The sequence below is a fragment of the Geotrypetes seraphini genome, chromosome 3, assembly GCF_902459505.1.
Source record: "Geotrypetes seraphini chromosome 3, aGeoSer1.1, whole genome shotgun sequence".
NCBI classification, from domain to species: Eukaryota; Metazoa; Chordata; class Amphibia; order Gymnophiona; family Dermophiidae; genus Geotrypetes; species Geotrypetes seraphini.
In genome coordinates this window covers 88,926,162-88,944,558 of record NC_047086.1, presented here as the reverse complement: position 1 = coordinate 88,944,558, position 18,397 = coordinate 88,926,162, and the positions used below count along the sequence as shown (strand labels likewise).

Below are 18,397 nucleotides of genomic sequence, written 5' to 3'. Positions count from 1 at the left end.
ACACTTTATAGTAATTTATTTGAGCAAACGTGTTCACCCATGCAGAAATGCACCCTCTCCTCCTTTCCTATTGTTGGTTAAAAGTATGTGCTCTAACATATCAGCACACATTTACTCACTATGGGCCAGATTCACCAACCTGCCCGATCGGACCTGATCCGGGCAGGTCTGACGAATTCAGTAAACCAAACTAAGCCCCCATCTGCTGGCGCGGATCGCTTTTCTGCAATCCCCACACATGCGCATGCCCGTCGGAGCCGCAATCTTATTATTTTTTTAACTTTAACTTTTATTATTAGTTTTTATCCCTGCGAGCCCGTGGTTTTAACCCGCTTTAATCCCACGAGAGATTCATGGAAGAAGGGCAGGAGAAATTGGGCAGCAACGCAGCGAGCAGGCAGGCAGGAGTATTGGGGAAGGGCAGTAGAGATTCGGGGAAGAAGGGCAGGAGAAAACCGGGGCAGCGATGCGGCAATTCAGAGAGAGCAGGGCAGAGAGCAAGGCTTCCAGAGTCGGAAAGACGTCGCTTCTTCAGTTGATCAGCCAGCCCAGTCGGATGTGAAATTTTGTGTTATGAATCGCGTCCCAGCCTACTTTGCATGTGTTTCACCTCATTTGCATGCACAGATTTGAAGCGGATCGCAGGAGAGGTTAGTGAATGGGGCCCGAGGGAAATCTGGTCGCAAAATAATCAGTACACGATCAGTTTGCTTTGTGAATCTAGCCCTATGTAAAGCAAGCTGAGTTGAGTTGTGAAAAAAAAATTATGCACACAGACCACACAATTTCCAAGTGTTATGTCAGGGCACCCGTTTTTGTATCTGTTTCAATGCAGTCACAAAAGCATACAAGTATTTTGTACTCCTATTATACACACAAGTCAAATGTTTAAAGGAAAACTTTGTAATAATCCACTATCAAGAACGAGCTTATGGTCTCAAAGTATATATCTTTATAGGTAGTGGAGGAATAACCTAGTGGTTAGGGCAAGCTGAGAACTAGGAAAGCCAGGTTTGAAATCCCACTACCGCTCTTAGTGATCTTGGACAGGTCACTTAACCCCCCATTGCCTCAGATACTAAATTAGATTGTGAGCCTTCCAAGGACAGGAAAATATCTACTGTACCTGAATATAACTCACCTTGAGCTACAAATGAAAAAGGCAAGAGCTAAATCCAAAATGCCTTCTATTAATTATTACCTTCCCTGTGTATACATGGGGATACATATATAAAATTTACATACCAATAAAGTTATCTCAAACTGAATGAAGTTATCTGTTAAGGGGATATCAACAGCTGAAAAAGAAGGAAGAAATGCCATTCCCCTCCTCTACCACATCAAGAAATCATATCAAGGCATCCTTGTTTAGATGTTAAGAGCACAGGACTGGCAGTCAGGACCCCTGAATTATTGCCCCAACACTGTGACCTGAAGTAAGCGACTTTATCTTCTTGCGACTCTGTTTACCCAACTGTAATTTAGTTGTAACAACAACGTTGTTCCTTCTCTTTACGGTCATGTATTTTGCAAAGTACTGAATACAACCCTCAAGATTACCAACTCTAGTTTCTGCAAGGATGATTTTTTTTTTTTTTTTTAAATATAATCTCGCAAATTATCTAAACATTAAGGGCTCCTTTTACTAAGCTGCGTTAAGGCTTTAACACGTAGAATAGCGCATGCTACAATGCCGCAGGCGCTAGGCGCTAATCAAGTTTCAAGTTTATTAGGTTTTTATATACCGCCTTTCAAGGTTATCTAAGCGGTTTTACAATCAGGTACTCAAGCATTTTCCCTATCTATCCTGGCAGGCTCACAGTCTATCTAACGTACCTGGGGCTATGGAGGACTGAGTGACTTGTCCAGGGTCACAAGGAGCAGCGCGGGGTTTGAACCCACAACCCCAGGGTGCTGAGGCTGTAGCTCCAACCACTGCGCCACACACTCCTCTGCTGCGTGCGCTAAAAACGCTAGCGCACCTTAGTAAAAGGAGCCCTTAGTACAGGAAAACCAAGGAGATGGACAACAGCACACATTAATAATATTTTGGAAAAATGAAAAATTCTTGATTTAAAAAAAAAAAGGACATCTACACAAATCCTCAGTTCTTAATATTGTGGATTTTAAACCCTGTGAGAAAAATTGCCTCTGTAGTTTCACAACATGCCAATGTTTCTTTCCTATGATGTATCCTCGCTTTTTTATTTTGCATGACTTTTATAGATTATTTAATTAAAAAATCATGATTTAAAATCCTTAGAAAGAATATTGTATCTCTGTAGTAACAACAGAGACCTACATACAATAATTGTCATTTTCTTATTGCTTTGGGTATAACAAGGATCGATTTTGGTGGGAGTCTTTGTGTCACGTCTTTAATGGAACGTATTATGGCTATACAACAGGGACATTATAAGAAGTTTCTGAGGATTTGGGAGCCATTGACAAAATTTTGCAAAGAGTGATTGTTGATTTTGCCCTTTGATCATGCACGACCAGGGTGGATGGGTGGGAGGGGGGGATGGAAAATATTTTTACTCTTTAATTTGAGTGCAGTTTTTGAATATGAAGATGGGGGGAGGTGATATATATATTTGTCAAAGATTAAAATTTTGATTGAATTAAAGTGCTATTATAGTGTAATATGATTGTATGATATGTTGCACTTGTTTTTTGGCTTCAAAATAAATAAAGATATTTTAAAAAAAAAAAGAAAGAAAGAAATTTTAAGTGAAAAGACTGTCAAACTCCATACCAGGTAAGTTAGCTTCCATCAGAAATTTTATACAGAGGATGTTGGGATGAAGAAAACACTTTTCAGTTATTGGAGGAAAACAGGGCAGGTCTAAAAATGCAGCAAGCTTATGCATCTTTTTAAGAATTCCATTGTATGAGGGTAAACTCTGAAAAGAAATACAGAAAAGAAAAGGTTAGGACACAGTAAATGAAGGAAGAAAGACTAAATTGGCCCATCCACTCTACTCAGTTGAGCAGATGAGCCCATAAATTCCCATGTTCAATCCAGTATCAGTTCCTCAGCTTCCGTGTCTTTTAGCTAACTATTTCAAACCCTTTCCAGCCCTTATCCTCTAAATCAGTGTTTTTAAACCTTTTTACACCTATGGTCCGGCAGAAATAAAATAATTATTCTGTGGACCGGCATTGGTCCGAAGACCAGCGGTTGAAGAACACTGGGCTAAGTCGTGGGCAAGACCCCGCCCATCTCTACCCAATCTCCACCTCAGACCCCGCCCCCATAATAGTACTAATTGCATCTTGCACGTCTCGTGCCTCATCTGGAAGCTTTCCCTCTGACGTTGCAACGTCAGAGAGAAAGCTTCCGGTTCAGGCACAGGATGCCCGTAGAAGCCACTGTCCGTGGCTTTGTGCACTGAATCAGTTAGGAAGAGGGAGCTGGCTCGAAGATAACGCCGCATCGATCGCACCGTGGATCGGTGGTTGAAGAACACTGTTTTGGGTCTGATGTACGTGCTGGCCCTGTGGACCGGCAGGAAATTTCTGTGGACCGGCACTGGTCCATGGAACGGTGGTTGAAGAACACTGCTCTAAATCAGTCCCAAGCAAGCCCAAACTCTGCTAAAGTACCGATATCTATCTCTCCTGCTTTTTTTAGGGGTGATAGCTATCAGTTCACATCTTCTTTCCATCTTTTCCTATTGCCAAAAGTAAGTCCACATCCCTGTGCTCTTCTTTTCTTACTAGCAAACTTTCTAATAATTTACACTACACAGACTTGTGAAGCCATTGACCAACACATAATACCTCCCCTCTGCTCACTGAAGTTTAGATTTTAACTATGGTCACTCCATATCTGTTACCCCAATGACTTCTTGAAAGCCTAGTGAAGCTGGACTACTCCGTTTAGAGTTTAAGCTGCTTTTTCACACAGGATACCCTATTGCTTTCCTGGAAAAAAAAATCATTTATTTGTGCCATATACAAGCGGTTGCTCAGAATATACAGAGTTCATTAAAGACAGGATATTAGAGACCATAAACATCATCTATTCATCTATTTTCATCACACAGATCAGCAAATCCCTAAAAGGCAGGGAAGAGTTATTTCCTTTCAGACACTAGCATGCCATCACCTTTTTCAAAACTCTAGCATTAGGATGGAATACTCCTGAGGCACAGTCCTAAACAACTTGGGTTTTGTTGTGGGGCTTTTGCTTTGGAAGCCAGCATGAAAACTTAGGAGTCAATGGTTGAAACCTATACATTACTTTCACGACCACTTAAAATCAGTCATATTAATCTCTCTCGACTTATCTGCGGCATTCGATACCATCGACCATTCTCTATTACTATCTAGACTGTCAGATTGTAACATCACAGGACACGCTCTTAATTGGTTCATATCCTATTTTCATCAGCGAAACTCCAAAGTTTATGCAAAAAACCAAATCTCCTCTTCAGTAACTCAAAATTTCGGAGTCCCTCAGGGCTCCATCTTGTCTCCACTATTATTCAATATCTTTCTATCCCCTCTTCTTTCCCTCGCACAATCACTAGGTTTCTCCATTTTCGCCTACGCTGACGATATACAGTTGCTTTACCCGATTAACACCTCAAACCTTTTAGATATTACCGATCTAAATGCCAAACTGGTTACCTTAAGCGATTGGCTCTTCTCTAACAAACTCTCACTCAATGTCGACAAAACTTGCGGCCTTCTTCTCCCCATTAAAAAATCTGAAATAATACCTGGAACAATTTACATCAAATCTACACCATTACGTATGGAGACTAAAATAAAATTATTAGGCTTCTTCCTAGATAGTGAACTTACATTTCACGACCACATCAGCTCCGTTGTAAAAACTTGTTTCTTCAAACTACGTATCATTCGTTCCCTCAGATCTATTTTAACTTCCGACTCGATTAACATACTAATTCATTCCCTAGTCATCTCACACCTAGACTATAGTAATTCTCTTCTCTATGGACTCCCCCCAAAAAGAACTTCGACGGCTGCAACTTATTCAAAATACCGCTATTAAACTCATTTACAATGTCGGCAAGTTTGAACACGTCACTCCTCTTTGAAAGAGGCTCATTGGCTCCCCGTCACTCATCGGATACTTTATAAAATCATACTACTTACTTTCAAAATCAAACACTCTCACCTGCCCCTATTTCTTGATAAACTTTTAATCCCCCAAAGTTCTTCTCGTTCTCTAAGATCATCTGATCAAAAACTCCTTTTCATTCCTTCTCTAAAAGAATCCTTTTACACCAGGAATACTAACTTCGCCATAACTGCACCCACATTATGGAACTCTCTACCCCAAATTCTTCGGGATGAAAGCCAATTACCAAAATTCAAGACTATTCTTAAAACTTATCTATTTAAAGACGCCTATACCAATTCTTAATCTTTTCCTCGTCCACTTGTTGTTTTCTTTTTCAATCCAATTATCATCCTAAGAGCTTATCACTCATACCAGGCACCCCCGCCCCCTGTGTTATATCCCTTCCCTCTATCTCATTTCTCCTAAGATTATGTAACTTTCTCCCAACCTTCCCACTCACCCTCACTGTCAGGTCTGTCCATACGTCTTAAATGTTTCTATTTTTCTCACTAATTTCTCTAAACACATTTAAATACTTCTTTCTTTCCTATCTAAATTTTATTGTTAACCGGTCAGATATTTGTTTTATGATCGGGGTATAAAAAACCAATAAACTTGAAACTTGAAACTTTCCCAAACTCCATCCTCCTGCTCATTGCTTTACTGAAGTGCAGAGAGTGTGTGTGTGTAGGGGGGGGAGAGGTAATCTTTTACAGCTTGTTGGTTAATTCATATTTGTAACAGAACAGTGAATGGTAAAGAGACAGGCACCATAATCTAATCAGGAATAAGGGAAAGGAAGAATGTTTACATAATAAAACAAATGTGACTTCAGAAAACATATCCCTCATATTGGCATATCACCTTCATGGAAACAAGCTCTCATATCACTTTCCCATGAAACTTTATGGGAAAAAATGATCCAAAAAAAATGCAGCACCAGAAGAATTGTAAACCTGGATGATAGCATCACAAGATAGTTTCTCACAATAAGGACAGATAGCCATTCCTATAGAATAAAGAAACTGCTGCCAAGTTGCTTTCCATCCTCTTTCCAAGTGCTTTCATCCTCTTTTCAACCCTCCTTCATATTCCAAATATAAAAGCTACGGGCCTATGACAATTGGTAGGAAGACATCCAATTGACGTCCTACCCTACTAATTGTCATACCCAATTGTCCTACCCTGTCAGAATGGTTTTGGGAGTCCCCTGCCATGATCAACTGAACCAGCAGGGAGATCCGTGATTCCTCTTGCCCTCCCTCACACCCACCAATGTCCCTCCAGAAACAGTCTCCTCTCACCTAGCTCCAGACCCAATTCCTCTCTCCCTCCCTCTCAACATCCTTATACACCCCTGATATCTCCTCACATCCCGTACCTTTGGATGAAAAATCGGCAGGAGGGATGTCCACTCTCTACCGCCGATAGGGCCACCTCTTCAAAACTGCAGCCCTTCCAGTGCACCTTAGGATGCACTGGGAGGGATCTAAGGCCCTGAAAGGCCAATTACAGCATTAGTATTACAGCCAAAAGTTTTGTCTCAGTCTCCACCTACTGGTCAACTGTGAACTGTACCGGTCTGGAGAGGCGCTAAAGAAGATGTCATTTCATGCCATAACTATTGCAATGCACAATATAGCAATACTAAACCATTTCTTTGTGTTTCATGAACTGTAAAGTGCTAGGCATTCTTTAGATATGCAGTAAGTGAATAGCAAAGTGAGCTCTGTGAGCATAACCACATATAAATAGCTTTGGATGTTCACTTATGTTTGTTGTGGCATACTCTAATTACTCAGGTACATCACCCTTAAGGAATACTGGCATTCACTCAATTTACTGATTAAATTCTCAAAATGAATGACAGCACTTTTCTTTTCATTTTTACTTAGCATCCTTAACTACACAATCATGCTAATTTGACTATGCAATATTTCTCATTAACATTCGAACCCCTCCAGCTACAGGGCTTTATAGACAGAAAAACACGATCTGAAAACTCCCACCCTATCTGCATTTGATATTATTCATGTAGTGCCACAACAAACACAGTTTTCCAGGTAGAGAGATGAGATGTTCTGGGAATGGATTTGGAGGTAATGTTTGCCCTTATACACATACACAACTACATTTTCTAATGTCTGCACAGAAGTTTACATGGAAAAAATGCACACACAAATAGCAAGTGAACATTTATGCATATACTTTCTTGGTCAATTTTCAAAGGAGAATATTTCTCTTTGAAACTGATATAAAGTCTGGGGGGTATAAAATATCTTCAAACTTTATGAACGGGTATGTAGTTTGAAAATTGGTCCCTCTGATGATGATGTGATTTAAAATTTGAATTATACCTGATTAATATATTTTTAAACTAATTCATTTTAAAGTATACTGAGCAACCATCAAGAATCTTGCTTGGTAGCTCTTTAAATGCTAGTAAGTGGGACAAAATTAGGAATAAGCTGCCAGCAGTAGAAAAACAGGCTGCTGCTGTGGTCCAGAACACCAGCAGAGGAATGAAGCTGTTTCTACTGCTGTAGCCTGGAACCATGATGCAAGGACATACCGTAATAATCGAATATTAGTCGATCCAAATATAAGTTGAGACCCTCCCCTTTTCTTCCCAAAAAGGAGGAAAAAAATGGTTAACTCGAATATAAGTCAGGCGGCTTAATTTTCAAGTGTTCTGCTCCGTCAGGCTCTGCACCCAGCCCCCTCCCTGCCAAGCTCTGCACCCAGCCCCCTTCCCTCCATCCCTCCCCTGTCAAGCATTGCACCAAGCACCCTTCGATAATAAGTAAACCTATGGAAACGCTAATCAAACGCCAATTTCTCCTGAATGAGGAGAAACTACAGGATCCCCATCAACATGGTTTTACGAAGGGAAGGTCCTGTCAATCAAATCTGATCAGCTTCTTTGACTGGGTAACAAGGAAGTTGGATACAGGGGAATCCCTGGACATCGTGTACTTGGACTTCAGCAAAGCGTTTGATAGCGTCCCACACCACAGGTTATTGAGCAAGATGAGTTCGACGGGACTGGATGTAACATTAATTGCATGGGTTAGGGACTGGCTTAGGCGTAGACGACAGAGGGTAGTGGTTAACGGTACCCTCTCCGATATGACAGAGGTGATCAGCGGAGTGCCGCAGGGCTCGGTCTTGGGCCTGATTCAATTTAACATCTTCGTAAGTGATTTGACTGAGGGGCTTTGAGGCAAAATTACATTATTCGCCGATGACGCCAAACTATGCAACATAGTAGGCAAAAGCTCATCGGTCGTTTGCACAATGCCCGACAAAATGCCTGACAGTATGACGCAGGACCTACTCCTGCTTAACCATTGGTCAAAGACTTGGCAACTAAGTATCAATGCCAAAAAATACAAGGTCATGCACCTTGGTGGCAAAAATCCATGCAGGACTTACATCCTAAATGGCGAGATCCTAGCAAGGACTGTAGCAGAACGCGACTTGGGTGTGATCATTAGCGAAGTCATGAAGACTGCCAATCAAATGGAGAAAGCTTCCTCCAGGGCTAGGCAAATCATGGGTTGTATTCGTAGAAGTTTCATCAGCCACAAGCCCCAGGTTATTATGCCATTGTACAGATCCATGGTAAGACCCCATCTGGAATACTGTGTGCAATTCTAGAGGCCGCATTATCAAAAGGATGTGCAGAGAGTTGAGTCGGTTTAGCGTATGGCCACCAGAATGACTATTGGCCACCAGAATGGTTTCAGGACTCAGGGATCTCCCGTATGAGGAACGGTTGGATAAGTTGCAGCTATACTCACTCGAGGAACGCAGAAGAGGGGAGACATGATCGAGACGTTCAAGTATGTCACGGGCCATATCAAGGTGGAAGAAGATCTCTTTTTTCTTAAAGGACCCAAGGCGTCAAGACGGCATCTGTGGAAAATCAAGGGTGGGAAATTTCATGGCGATACCAGAAAATACTTCTTCACCGAAAGGGTGGTTGATCACTGGAATAGTCTTCCACAACAGGTAATTGAGGCCAGCAGCGTGCCAGATTTTAAGAAAAGATGGGATTGACATGTCGGATCTCTTCATGGAGGTAGATAGGGGGTGGGTCTTGGTGTGGGCAGACTTGATGGGCCGTGGTCCTTTTCTGCCGTCATTTCTATGTTTCCTTCCTCCCCTCCCCTGTCAGGCTCTGCGCCCAGCACTCTTATATCCTTCCCTCCCCTGTCAGGCTCTGCACCAAGCACTCTTCCTTCCTTCCCTGTCAGGCTCTGCACCAAGCACCCTTCCTTCCTTCCCCTGTCAGATTCTGCACTATCCCTCCCAGGCTCTGACCTCTGTGTCCCCCCACCCCCTTGCCCTATCTTCATACCTCTGCCGATCCCTGGTGGAGGTGCAGCGGGTCCTCTGCCAATCATTGGTGAAGGTGCAGCGGGCAGGAGCAATCCAATTTCTTAATCTGAGCGGCACAAGCAGCAGCGCAATTTGGTGCTGCTTCTCGGCTTCCTTACTGGCTCCCACGAATTTGGTTTTTATATACCGCCTAGCAAGGTTATCTAAGTGGTTTTACAATCAGGCAGGTGGACTATCCCCAGATTGCACATGATACTTTTGCTAGGGATTTGTGCTTTTGGGAGGGGAAACCCCTGGTGCTCACAGGACCACAATTCCAAATAGATTGATGGGACCCTTGTTAATCATATAGGCCTGAAACATATTAAAAAATTCAGGGGGGAATACCTGCCCCAGTGATCCCAGCTATGATCTTTTGTGGGTTCATAGACTAAACCGTGCGAGACAAACGTATGCAGGATGTCAGCATGCTGGATTAAAACAGTATTTTAAAGCGCTCCGAGGGGTGTGTGGGTGGGGTGTGTGGGTGGGGGGAACACCCCCCCACACACACTTTACTTAGAAGTGTTGGCGCTCCCACTGTGGGGGTGTTGGGGGGATCCCCCCATTATATTTTTTAGGGAAAAATTACAGTTGCCTCTGTAATGGGGGGTTCCCCACCCACCCCCAACAGGAGCGCCAACAGCTCTAAGTAAAGTGAGGGGTTCCCCCCAAAACCCCCTCGGAGCACTTTAAAATAGTGTTTTAATCCAGTGCACTAATGTTCTGCGCGTAATTTCTGCCCGGCATTGTCTGCGCGTGATTATATAAGCTATGATTTTTGATGATTATGTGTCTGTTTTATTATGTTTTTACAAAATTATGTATGTAAATTATGTAAATCGTTTAGTTTTAAATGGTATAGAAATTTTTTAAATAAACAAATAAAATATCCAGCCCCGAGGAGTCCATCTTAACTGTTTCTGTGCAAAAACGAGGTGTTTTGAAGCAGCTAGACGTTTTTAAATTCAAATCATGAAATCGAGCAGTGATTTTAGTGCCAAAATAGTCCGGGAAAGATACACAGAAAAATTAAAATGGCAATTTCAGGATTTTTGAGGGGGGGGGGGGGGGAGACAGACGGGACCTAGGACTATTTTTTATTTATTTATTCATATACTGCCTATAAAATTATATAAGCAGTTTACAAACAGGTACTCTAGTGTTTTTTCATATCTGTCCCAGTGGGCTCACAATCTATCTAATGTACCTGGGGCAATGGAGGATTGAGCTACTTGCCCAGGCTCACAACATGATTTTGGAGGAAACCCCCCCCCCCCCAATCAATGTTTCATGCTGTCAGCCTGTTACTCACTGTGCAATGCTGTGTGCTGGGAGCTACAAGACTGGAAACTGGACTGCTTGTTTCATCTGACTGCTTCTCGGGCCAGAGATCTTGACACTCTCTGGAGTCTGGGCATGCAAATGGGGGGAGGAATGCCTAATCCTGGCAAACCACCACAAAGCCACGAAGCCTGTGCTCAAACCAATTAGTGGATGAACCTGAGGCAAGCTATGCTTCCAAGGGAATGGTCCCTGAGCTCCTGAACTGTGAATGCAACTGTCCAACCCCTTGGAAGCAAACTCTCTATCTCAGAGTCTGCAGTCTCCCACAGCCAGAGCTGTCTCTCTGTAGCATGAAAAACAAGCCACGTAAATTAATAGGAAAAAAAGACTGAATTTAAAGAAAATTAAACATGAGCACAAATGACAAGCTCCTACAGAAAGATCGTGCTCCCTTACTTGTTCGAGCTGCACTCGCTCCATCTGCCTTCAGTGGCTTGTTAGGGGGGACATGCAGGCAGTGATTTACACGCTACACGTGCTGACCCACAAACCTTCCCTCTGACGACAGCCTTCCCTCCGACGTTGGAGAGGTTTTCCGGACAGCTACATACAGCGTGTGAACTGCTGCCGGCTGTGCATCCCCTCAACAAGCTGCACAAGGAGTGAGTGCAGCAAGGAAGTAACTGGGAACCTCCCTCACTCCAAATGACCCAGACGGCTTTCCTCTGATGTCCCCGGCAGCAGCTTCAGCGGGTGGTGTGGGCAGCAAAGAGGGATCTCCGGCGGTGGCAGCGCAGCTTTGACAGTTGGGCAGGGAATATTCTCTGTGGTCTTGCTGTGTACCCCAAACAAGTGGCCTAAGTACCCCGGGGTATGCGTATCGCGTGTTAAGAAACACTGCTTTAGAGAATTGCGCCTAGCAGCGCCTAAATCCTTCTCCACCCCTAAACACACTAACTTTGATGTTGGGCGCCATGCGAAAGGCACCTATCTTTTGTAGAATCATGGCTATTTCTCAATTTATTTTTATTTTTTCCAATTATGAGCTTGTTAAAGCTCAAAATTGAAGCCAATTTACTAATTAGCACCCCTTTTACAAAACTGTGCAAGCAGATTTTAGCGCTGGCTGGCATGCTGAATACTCTGCTGCTCCAATGATCATAAAGTTCCTATGAGCTCAGAGCATTCAGTGCGCCAATCGGCACTAAAAACCTCTTGTGCAGTTTTGTAAAGGGGGAGGGTAAGTTTGGCACCTATTTATTTAGGGCCTCTTATAGAATTTCCCCCTAATTGTTTAGCATGAGGAATACAGCTGTACTAATTGATTAGCACAGAACATGTAACCAACTCTCTGCCCCCAGCACTAAAAATTAAGTTTTACTTTTTAGCATAAGAGTAGCATGTGCACATCCAAAAATTATCAAGGGACACTTTAGCCGTTGAGCACCCAGCCTTCACCAGGAGTGACGCAGCCAAAAATGCAGCGGCATTCTTGAACTCTTGAGAAAGCCTAGAGAAAGGGCGAAACGGGTCCTGTCGGGCTTTGGATCATTTGCATCTATTTAAGATAAGTTACTGTATTTCTTTGCTGGGTGGAAGATAATTTATTCAGAATATGAGCGAAAGACTCCACCTTTCAAAGTATTCTAAATAAAGAAACAATAAATAATATAATTTATAATTATAGAGTGCTAAAAAAGGAAGGGGGGGGGAGGTTTTGAGGATCAATGATAAACGTGGAACTTGTAAGTCTTGGCTGAAAAATTTATTTATATATATCCAAGCTGGTTTCTGAGAGTCTCAGCCATCCTATCTTAACACTTTATGATTCAATCTATGGGACTGTTTTTCCTGTGGATGTCTCCTTTTTGACCCCATACACTATCTTTAAAGAAACTAGTGTGACACTTTAGCACATCCCAAGGTAAGCCTTTTTTTTTCTGTGGTAAGCATGCCTTAGTACTTACCACGGCTCATTAAAAGGGTCCCCACATATGTTTTGATTCAAAATGTGTTGGCCATTTTATGTGAATAAGTTCTCGTTTGTATTAATGGAGTAATTAACATTTTCATCTTTAATGTGTATATTGTATGATATTAAACGCTCAAAGAGAAGCAGCAATAGAAATCCTGGGAACAGATTTTATCGAAATACAAACCTTTTCTATGTTTTATTTTTTTCCTTTAGATCCAGTCATGTCATGAGACAGGTACAGACAAGCCACAGTTTCTGTTGCACAACAGCTTACCTCTGTGGTAAATCTGATTACAATAAATCTAAGATGTACACTTCCTGCTTGCCTAAGGGGGGGGGGGGGGGGAAGCAAGCCTCACCTTTACTGACAGCACAAGTCTGCAGCAAAAAAGTCACAAAAACAAAATAAAAACAAGAACTCCATACACCTGCTCAGTCCTATCTGTAGCACATATTTTACACCAGGAAACCCATCTGCCTTGCACTAATGAAAATAGCTACACAGAATGGTATACCACATGGGCGGGAGCCTAAAATCCTATTCTGTCCTTCCTGACTTCTGTAAATAATCTTGATATAAACAGGAACGTTTGATGGTTATCATAACACTGGAATTGTTTTACATGAGAATTTTGATAAAGAACAAGTTCAGGCATAAAAACAATGCGGTAAATAGTCTCTTCAGCTTGTTGGCTGTTTGATTACCCACTGATGCTCAGATCATTTCCAGAGTCACTAGATTTCAGCCACTGCACTTTTTGTGGTCAAGAAGTCACAAACTAGGCTTCACATAAATGTTTATATTTAAATACTTGTCGCCCACATATCAACCATCTTTCATAATTAAAACAAAACATTACATACATAATAAAACAGAACAAAGCAGATTATTAAAATAACAGCATACAAAAGCGTGGGATGAACACAGAGGATCTAGAATCAGAAAATAATATTAAATATTGAACTAAGGCCAGTACTGGGTAGACTTGTATGGTCTGTGTATGGGCATCTCTTGAGCATTTCTCCAGCACAAAAAAAAAAAAAAGAAACGGAACTGATTGGGCATCCTTTGGGCATTTTCCCACTTGGATGTCTTTTCAGCTCTATATATATTATATGGATTGCTTTGTAGAGTTGGCGACATTCTGCCATCTAGGTGCAGGCTCCAGGCGCTTCCCAAAAAGCATCACTATTTTCTTTATTTATCTTTTAGTTGTTTATATCCTAAGTGGTTTTTACATTCAGCTACTTTATCATATTTCCCTTTCTGTCCTGGTGGGCTCAAACTCTTATCCAGTGTACTTGTGGCAATGAGGGGATTAAGTGATTTTAACCACTGAGAGTGAGCTCTTACACTAAGCCATTCCTCACCTGCTTGTTTTCTAGAGGTGTCAGTTATCTGACCCATCCTTCCCCCCACATACACACCTCAGGCATTAAACCACATGTCAATTCAAAAGCCAAGATTATATCCTCTTGATTCACAAGCAGTCATTTCTCTAAGATACATATCAAACGTAACTTCAACACTTGTCCAGTTCCTCTGCTGTTTTCCAAAAAACTCACCTTTTGGCCTCTCTGTTCCTCAATCAAAGCACATGAAAACAATATACAGTAAAACCTTGGACTGCAAGTAATTTGGTTTGCAAGTGTTTAGCAAGACAAGCAAAACATTTTATTAAATTTTAACTTGATATACCAGCAAAGTCTTGCACCACAAGTACACACATGTGTGCACCACAGTATACACACATCACAACTGAGCCGACGGTTCTTCTCTCTCTGACGCTGCAGGAGTATAGTGACTGTTCTAAATGAGCGAGGTCTTGCAATACGAGTACGTATAGTATTTTGTATTAAAGTTTTTGGGTTGTGGAACGAATCGTCCAAGTTTCTATTATTTCCTATGAGGAAATTTGCTTTGATATACAAGTGCTTTGGATTACAAGCATGCTTCTGGAACGCATTATGCTCGCAAACCAAGGTTTTAATGTATATTGCATACTAAACCTCATTTCCAAAGTTTAAGAAAATAAGAAGAGAAACCTTACTCACTGTGGCTGTGGCTCAGAGCACGTGGACATGTCTGATGCACAATCTTGACATTATTGTAACATTATCAATATGCACCTAGATGGCAGAATGTCACTAAAAAATAATGGAATATGTGCTGTGGCACCTGACCCTATTTCAGCTTCATGTGGATTAGAACCTGTGGAAGATGGAAACAGTGCCTTTAACCACTGAGCCACTTTTAGGGAGAGGTTCCCTGCCATGTGAGATGGTACCTTAGGAGATCATAGCCATCTTAGGGTAAAAATAAGTTTTCCTCTGGACCCTGGAAAGGGCAGAGTGCAAATATAAATGGCAAAATCCACAATCCATACTCTCTTATGAGACCAAAAAGAAGCAATTAAGATACTAGGAGGGTTGTGTGGATTTGAATCCATGACCTGTAGAAGACAGAAGAAGTGCCTTTAACCATAGAGCTACAGGTGCTTCCTTTTAGATAGGGCTTCTATTGTTTTTTAGAGACATTCTGCCAACTAGGTACGTATTGATGATATCACAATGATGTTAAGATTTTGCATCAGACATGTTCACTTGCTCTGAACCACAGCTATTGTGAGTAGGGTATCTCTTTTTATTTTCTTAACCTTTTGAAAATGAGGTTTAATATGATATATATATAATATGCTTTGCTTGAATAATGCATCATTAAACATCTTTTTCTATTATCAAATAGGAGTCCTCTTTACCCCCAAAATAGGTTTAGTATGCAATATATATCTATATAATAAAACCGTAGGCGGCGCATGCGCACTCTAATCCGCGTGTTTCCGTGATCCGTATGTCCATGGCCGGCAAGAGTGCACATGCAAACTTACAACAGCTCGCACTCACGGTCTGGCTGGCTCTTTAAAGTTTTTTTCGGTGCCGGCTCACCTGCTCCGCCTTCCTCTTCCTGCCAGTCTCAGCCGGACTCACTCCTCCCCCCCTGCCAGCCCTGAACCTGTTCCTCCGTTCCCCGCCCGACGGGCCGGTGAGTGCTGCGCCAGGGGCAATGCAGGTGGAGACTATCGGCGGCAGAGCCGGAGGGAAGGGGGGTGGGAGGCACGCGAAGCTGCAAGTCGCCGACTCTACCCCCCCCCTCTCTCGAACCGCACAAGGACTGCCGTTGACGAAATTTGCCCCACCGTTCCTTCCCTTCCTCCATCAGGTACAGTTCAGCTACGCCTATGTTAAAAGCAGCTGCTTTGAAATTGGAGTCCTGCCGCCACCGTAACATGTTCCCTCTGCCGCGGTCCCATATGTCAGAGAAGGGGCGGGACCAAGGCAGAGGGGAACGTGCTACGGCAGTGGCAGGCCTCTGATTTCGATGCGGCTGCTTTTAACATTGGTGGAGCTGCACTGCACCTGATGGAGGGAGGGAAGGAAAGGTGGTTGTGCGCTGTTGAGCCCCTCTGCACGCGCCCAAACCAAAAAAGGAGCCAGGACTCTTCCCCACCCGGCGCCGGCAGACCCGAAAAAACGGCCCTACCGAACAGACCCGCGAGCAGAGTTGCCATGGAAACCTAACCGGAATTACATGCAGTCGGCAAGGGTCAGTGAGAGGGGATCAGGAGCTAAAGAGAGATTGAAAAAAACAAACAAACAGTGCACAAGTAGAGAGAGACACACAGACAGTCACAGAAGGACAGGGGGCTAGAGCAGAGATGCTTGCAGGGAGAAAAAGCTAAGCAGTAATGTTACAGTTTGAGAGTGCAGACTGAGGAAGAAAGCAGAGACAGCGCTACACAGGGAAATGGAGGGAGGAAAGAGACAGAAAGAAAAATACAGACAGACATAAATTCTAGCACCCGTTAATGTAACGGGCTTAACGACTAGTATATATATATATATATATATATATATATATATATATATATATATATTCATGTGCTTTGCTTAAGTAATGCATCGTTAAACATATTTTGACCTTTATATCACACTGGAGTCCTCTTCACCTCCAAAAATAAATCCCCGTTCACCTATATGTGGACACCTCCAGCATGCCTAAGTCACATTCACCTAACTCGCGTCCACATAATGCCCAAAAGTAGACCTAGTTTTGCAATGCCTACATTTTAGGCATTAGGTAGGTGCTTTAGGATGCTGAGGGGCATGCATGTCTATAAATGGACATATATATCAAAGCCACACTTACACCACACCCATGCCTATCCCGTTAGGTACGGCTTTTTCCAATAGGTGTCTACAAAATTGCGGATGTCTATTTTGAGAATCGTGTCCAGCGTTTGGATGCGACCTGATTCACACATGCAAATGAGGGGAAAAACAATGCAAAGTAGGAAGGGCCTCAATTCACTAAACTTGCTCAGGAACACCAACTGGGCTGGACGATCAAAAAAGAAGTGACTGCTAGGGACCAGTCGCTCACGTCCTTTCCTGCTCTCTGCCGCCCTGAAATCTCAGCCCTGTAGCCCTGAAAAAAAAAACCCCTGCTCCCTGCCTCTCCTGCTTTTGCCACCCTGACCTTCTCCTTTTTTTGTCGCCCCGACTTCTCCTGCTCTGCTGCCCTTCCCTGCAGTGCGAGCCCGTGGTTTTAATCCGCGGTTTAAAGCGGGGCTGCACTACGGCGTGTTCTGTTCCAGAACATGCCGCAGTGTAGCCCCACTTTAAACCCGTGGGTTAAAACCACGAGCTCACAAGTAAAAAAGTCAAAGAAAGTAAAAAAAAAAATAAAAGTCCAAAGTTAAAAAATAAAAAAGCAAAGTTTTGTTGACAGACAGCAAGCGCAAGCGCAGACCATCTACAGGCAAAGAAGAGGGTCTGCACATGCGGCAGGATCGCTCTGCTGCGATCTGTGCAGTCGCTGTGGGGCAGGCCTCCGATCACAGTCATTTGCATGAGGAGGCTTAATGGATCGGTTGGCCACTGATCGGACAAGTAAGGGGGCTTTAGTGAATCTAGCCCTAAGTTCCAATTAATGCTTGTTAAAGTTGTTAATTGGGCTTATTATCCACTTTATTTGGACTCCTAAGTCAGTGGATGTCCACCTTGTGGATGCCTAAAGTTAGACGTCCTTTACAGAATTATTGTTCATTAGAATGCTTTATGCAACCACTCATAAATCTTGTCAAAGAAGGAATTAAAATTATGGTCTTAACAGCACAAACTGTATGGCTAGTTCACAGAATGACACTATCCATGTGACATAAACAAGAGAAGAGTAAAAACTGGTTAAACAACATTTTTTTTTCTTAAAGGACCTGTTATCTTTCTGGTTTCTTGTTACTTTTACTTATCACTTTCATTTTTAATCTACACTTATAAAACTGCAGAAGAAAATGGTTAAGTAGTTAACTTCTAACCTGACCATCCCTGAATGTTTGAGATTTAGAAATGGTTACCATGATACTAAAACTATATTAAATGAGAATTTTGATAAAGAACATGTTCAAGCATAATGCACCTTTGTAAAAGGAGCCCATAGTTTCTGAGAAAATTGTTAAAAATTAGTTTAAGATAGTTTTGATGATACTTGGTTTTGCCTCATGAAGTTATGCATACAAGTTGGCTGAAAACAGTTCATTTCTCCCTACCTGAAAAGATAGAGCCTCTTGGCTTAATAAAAGCTATGAATTTGCATT

General features: G+C 42.4%; 1 protein-coding gene across 1 annotated transcript in view; it reads right to left on the bottom strand.

The window, feature by feature from the left end:
• TAF1B (TATA-box binding protein associated factor, RNA polymerase I subunit B) overlaps nt 1-18,397 on the bottom strand; it is a 193,458-nt gene that overhangs the window by 65,365 nt on the left and 109,696 nt on the right. The window contains exon 9 of the mRNA XM_033937405.1: nt 2,759-2,906. Coding sequence (XP_033793296.1) covers nt 2,759-2,906 — 148 coding nt within the window. The remainder of the gene's footprint in view (nt 1-2,758; nt 2,907-18,397) is intronic.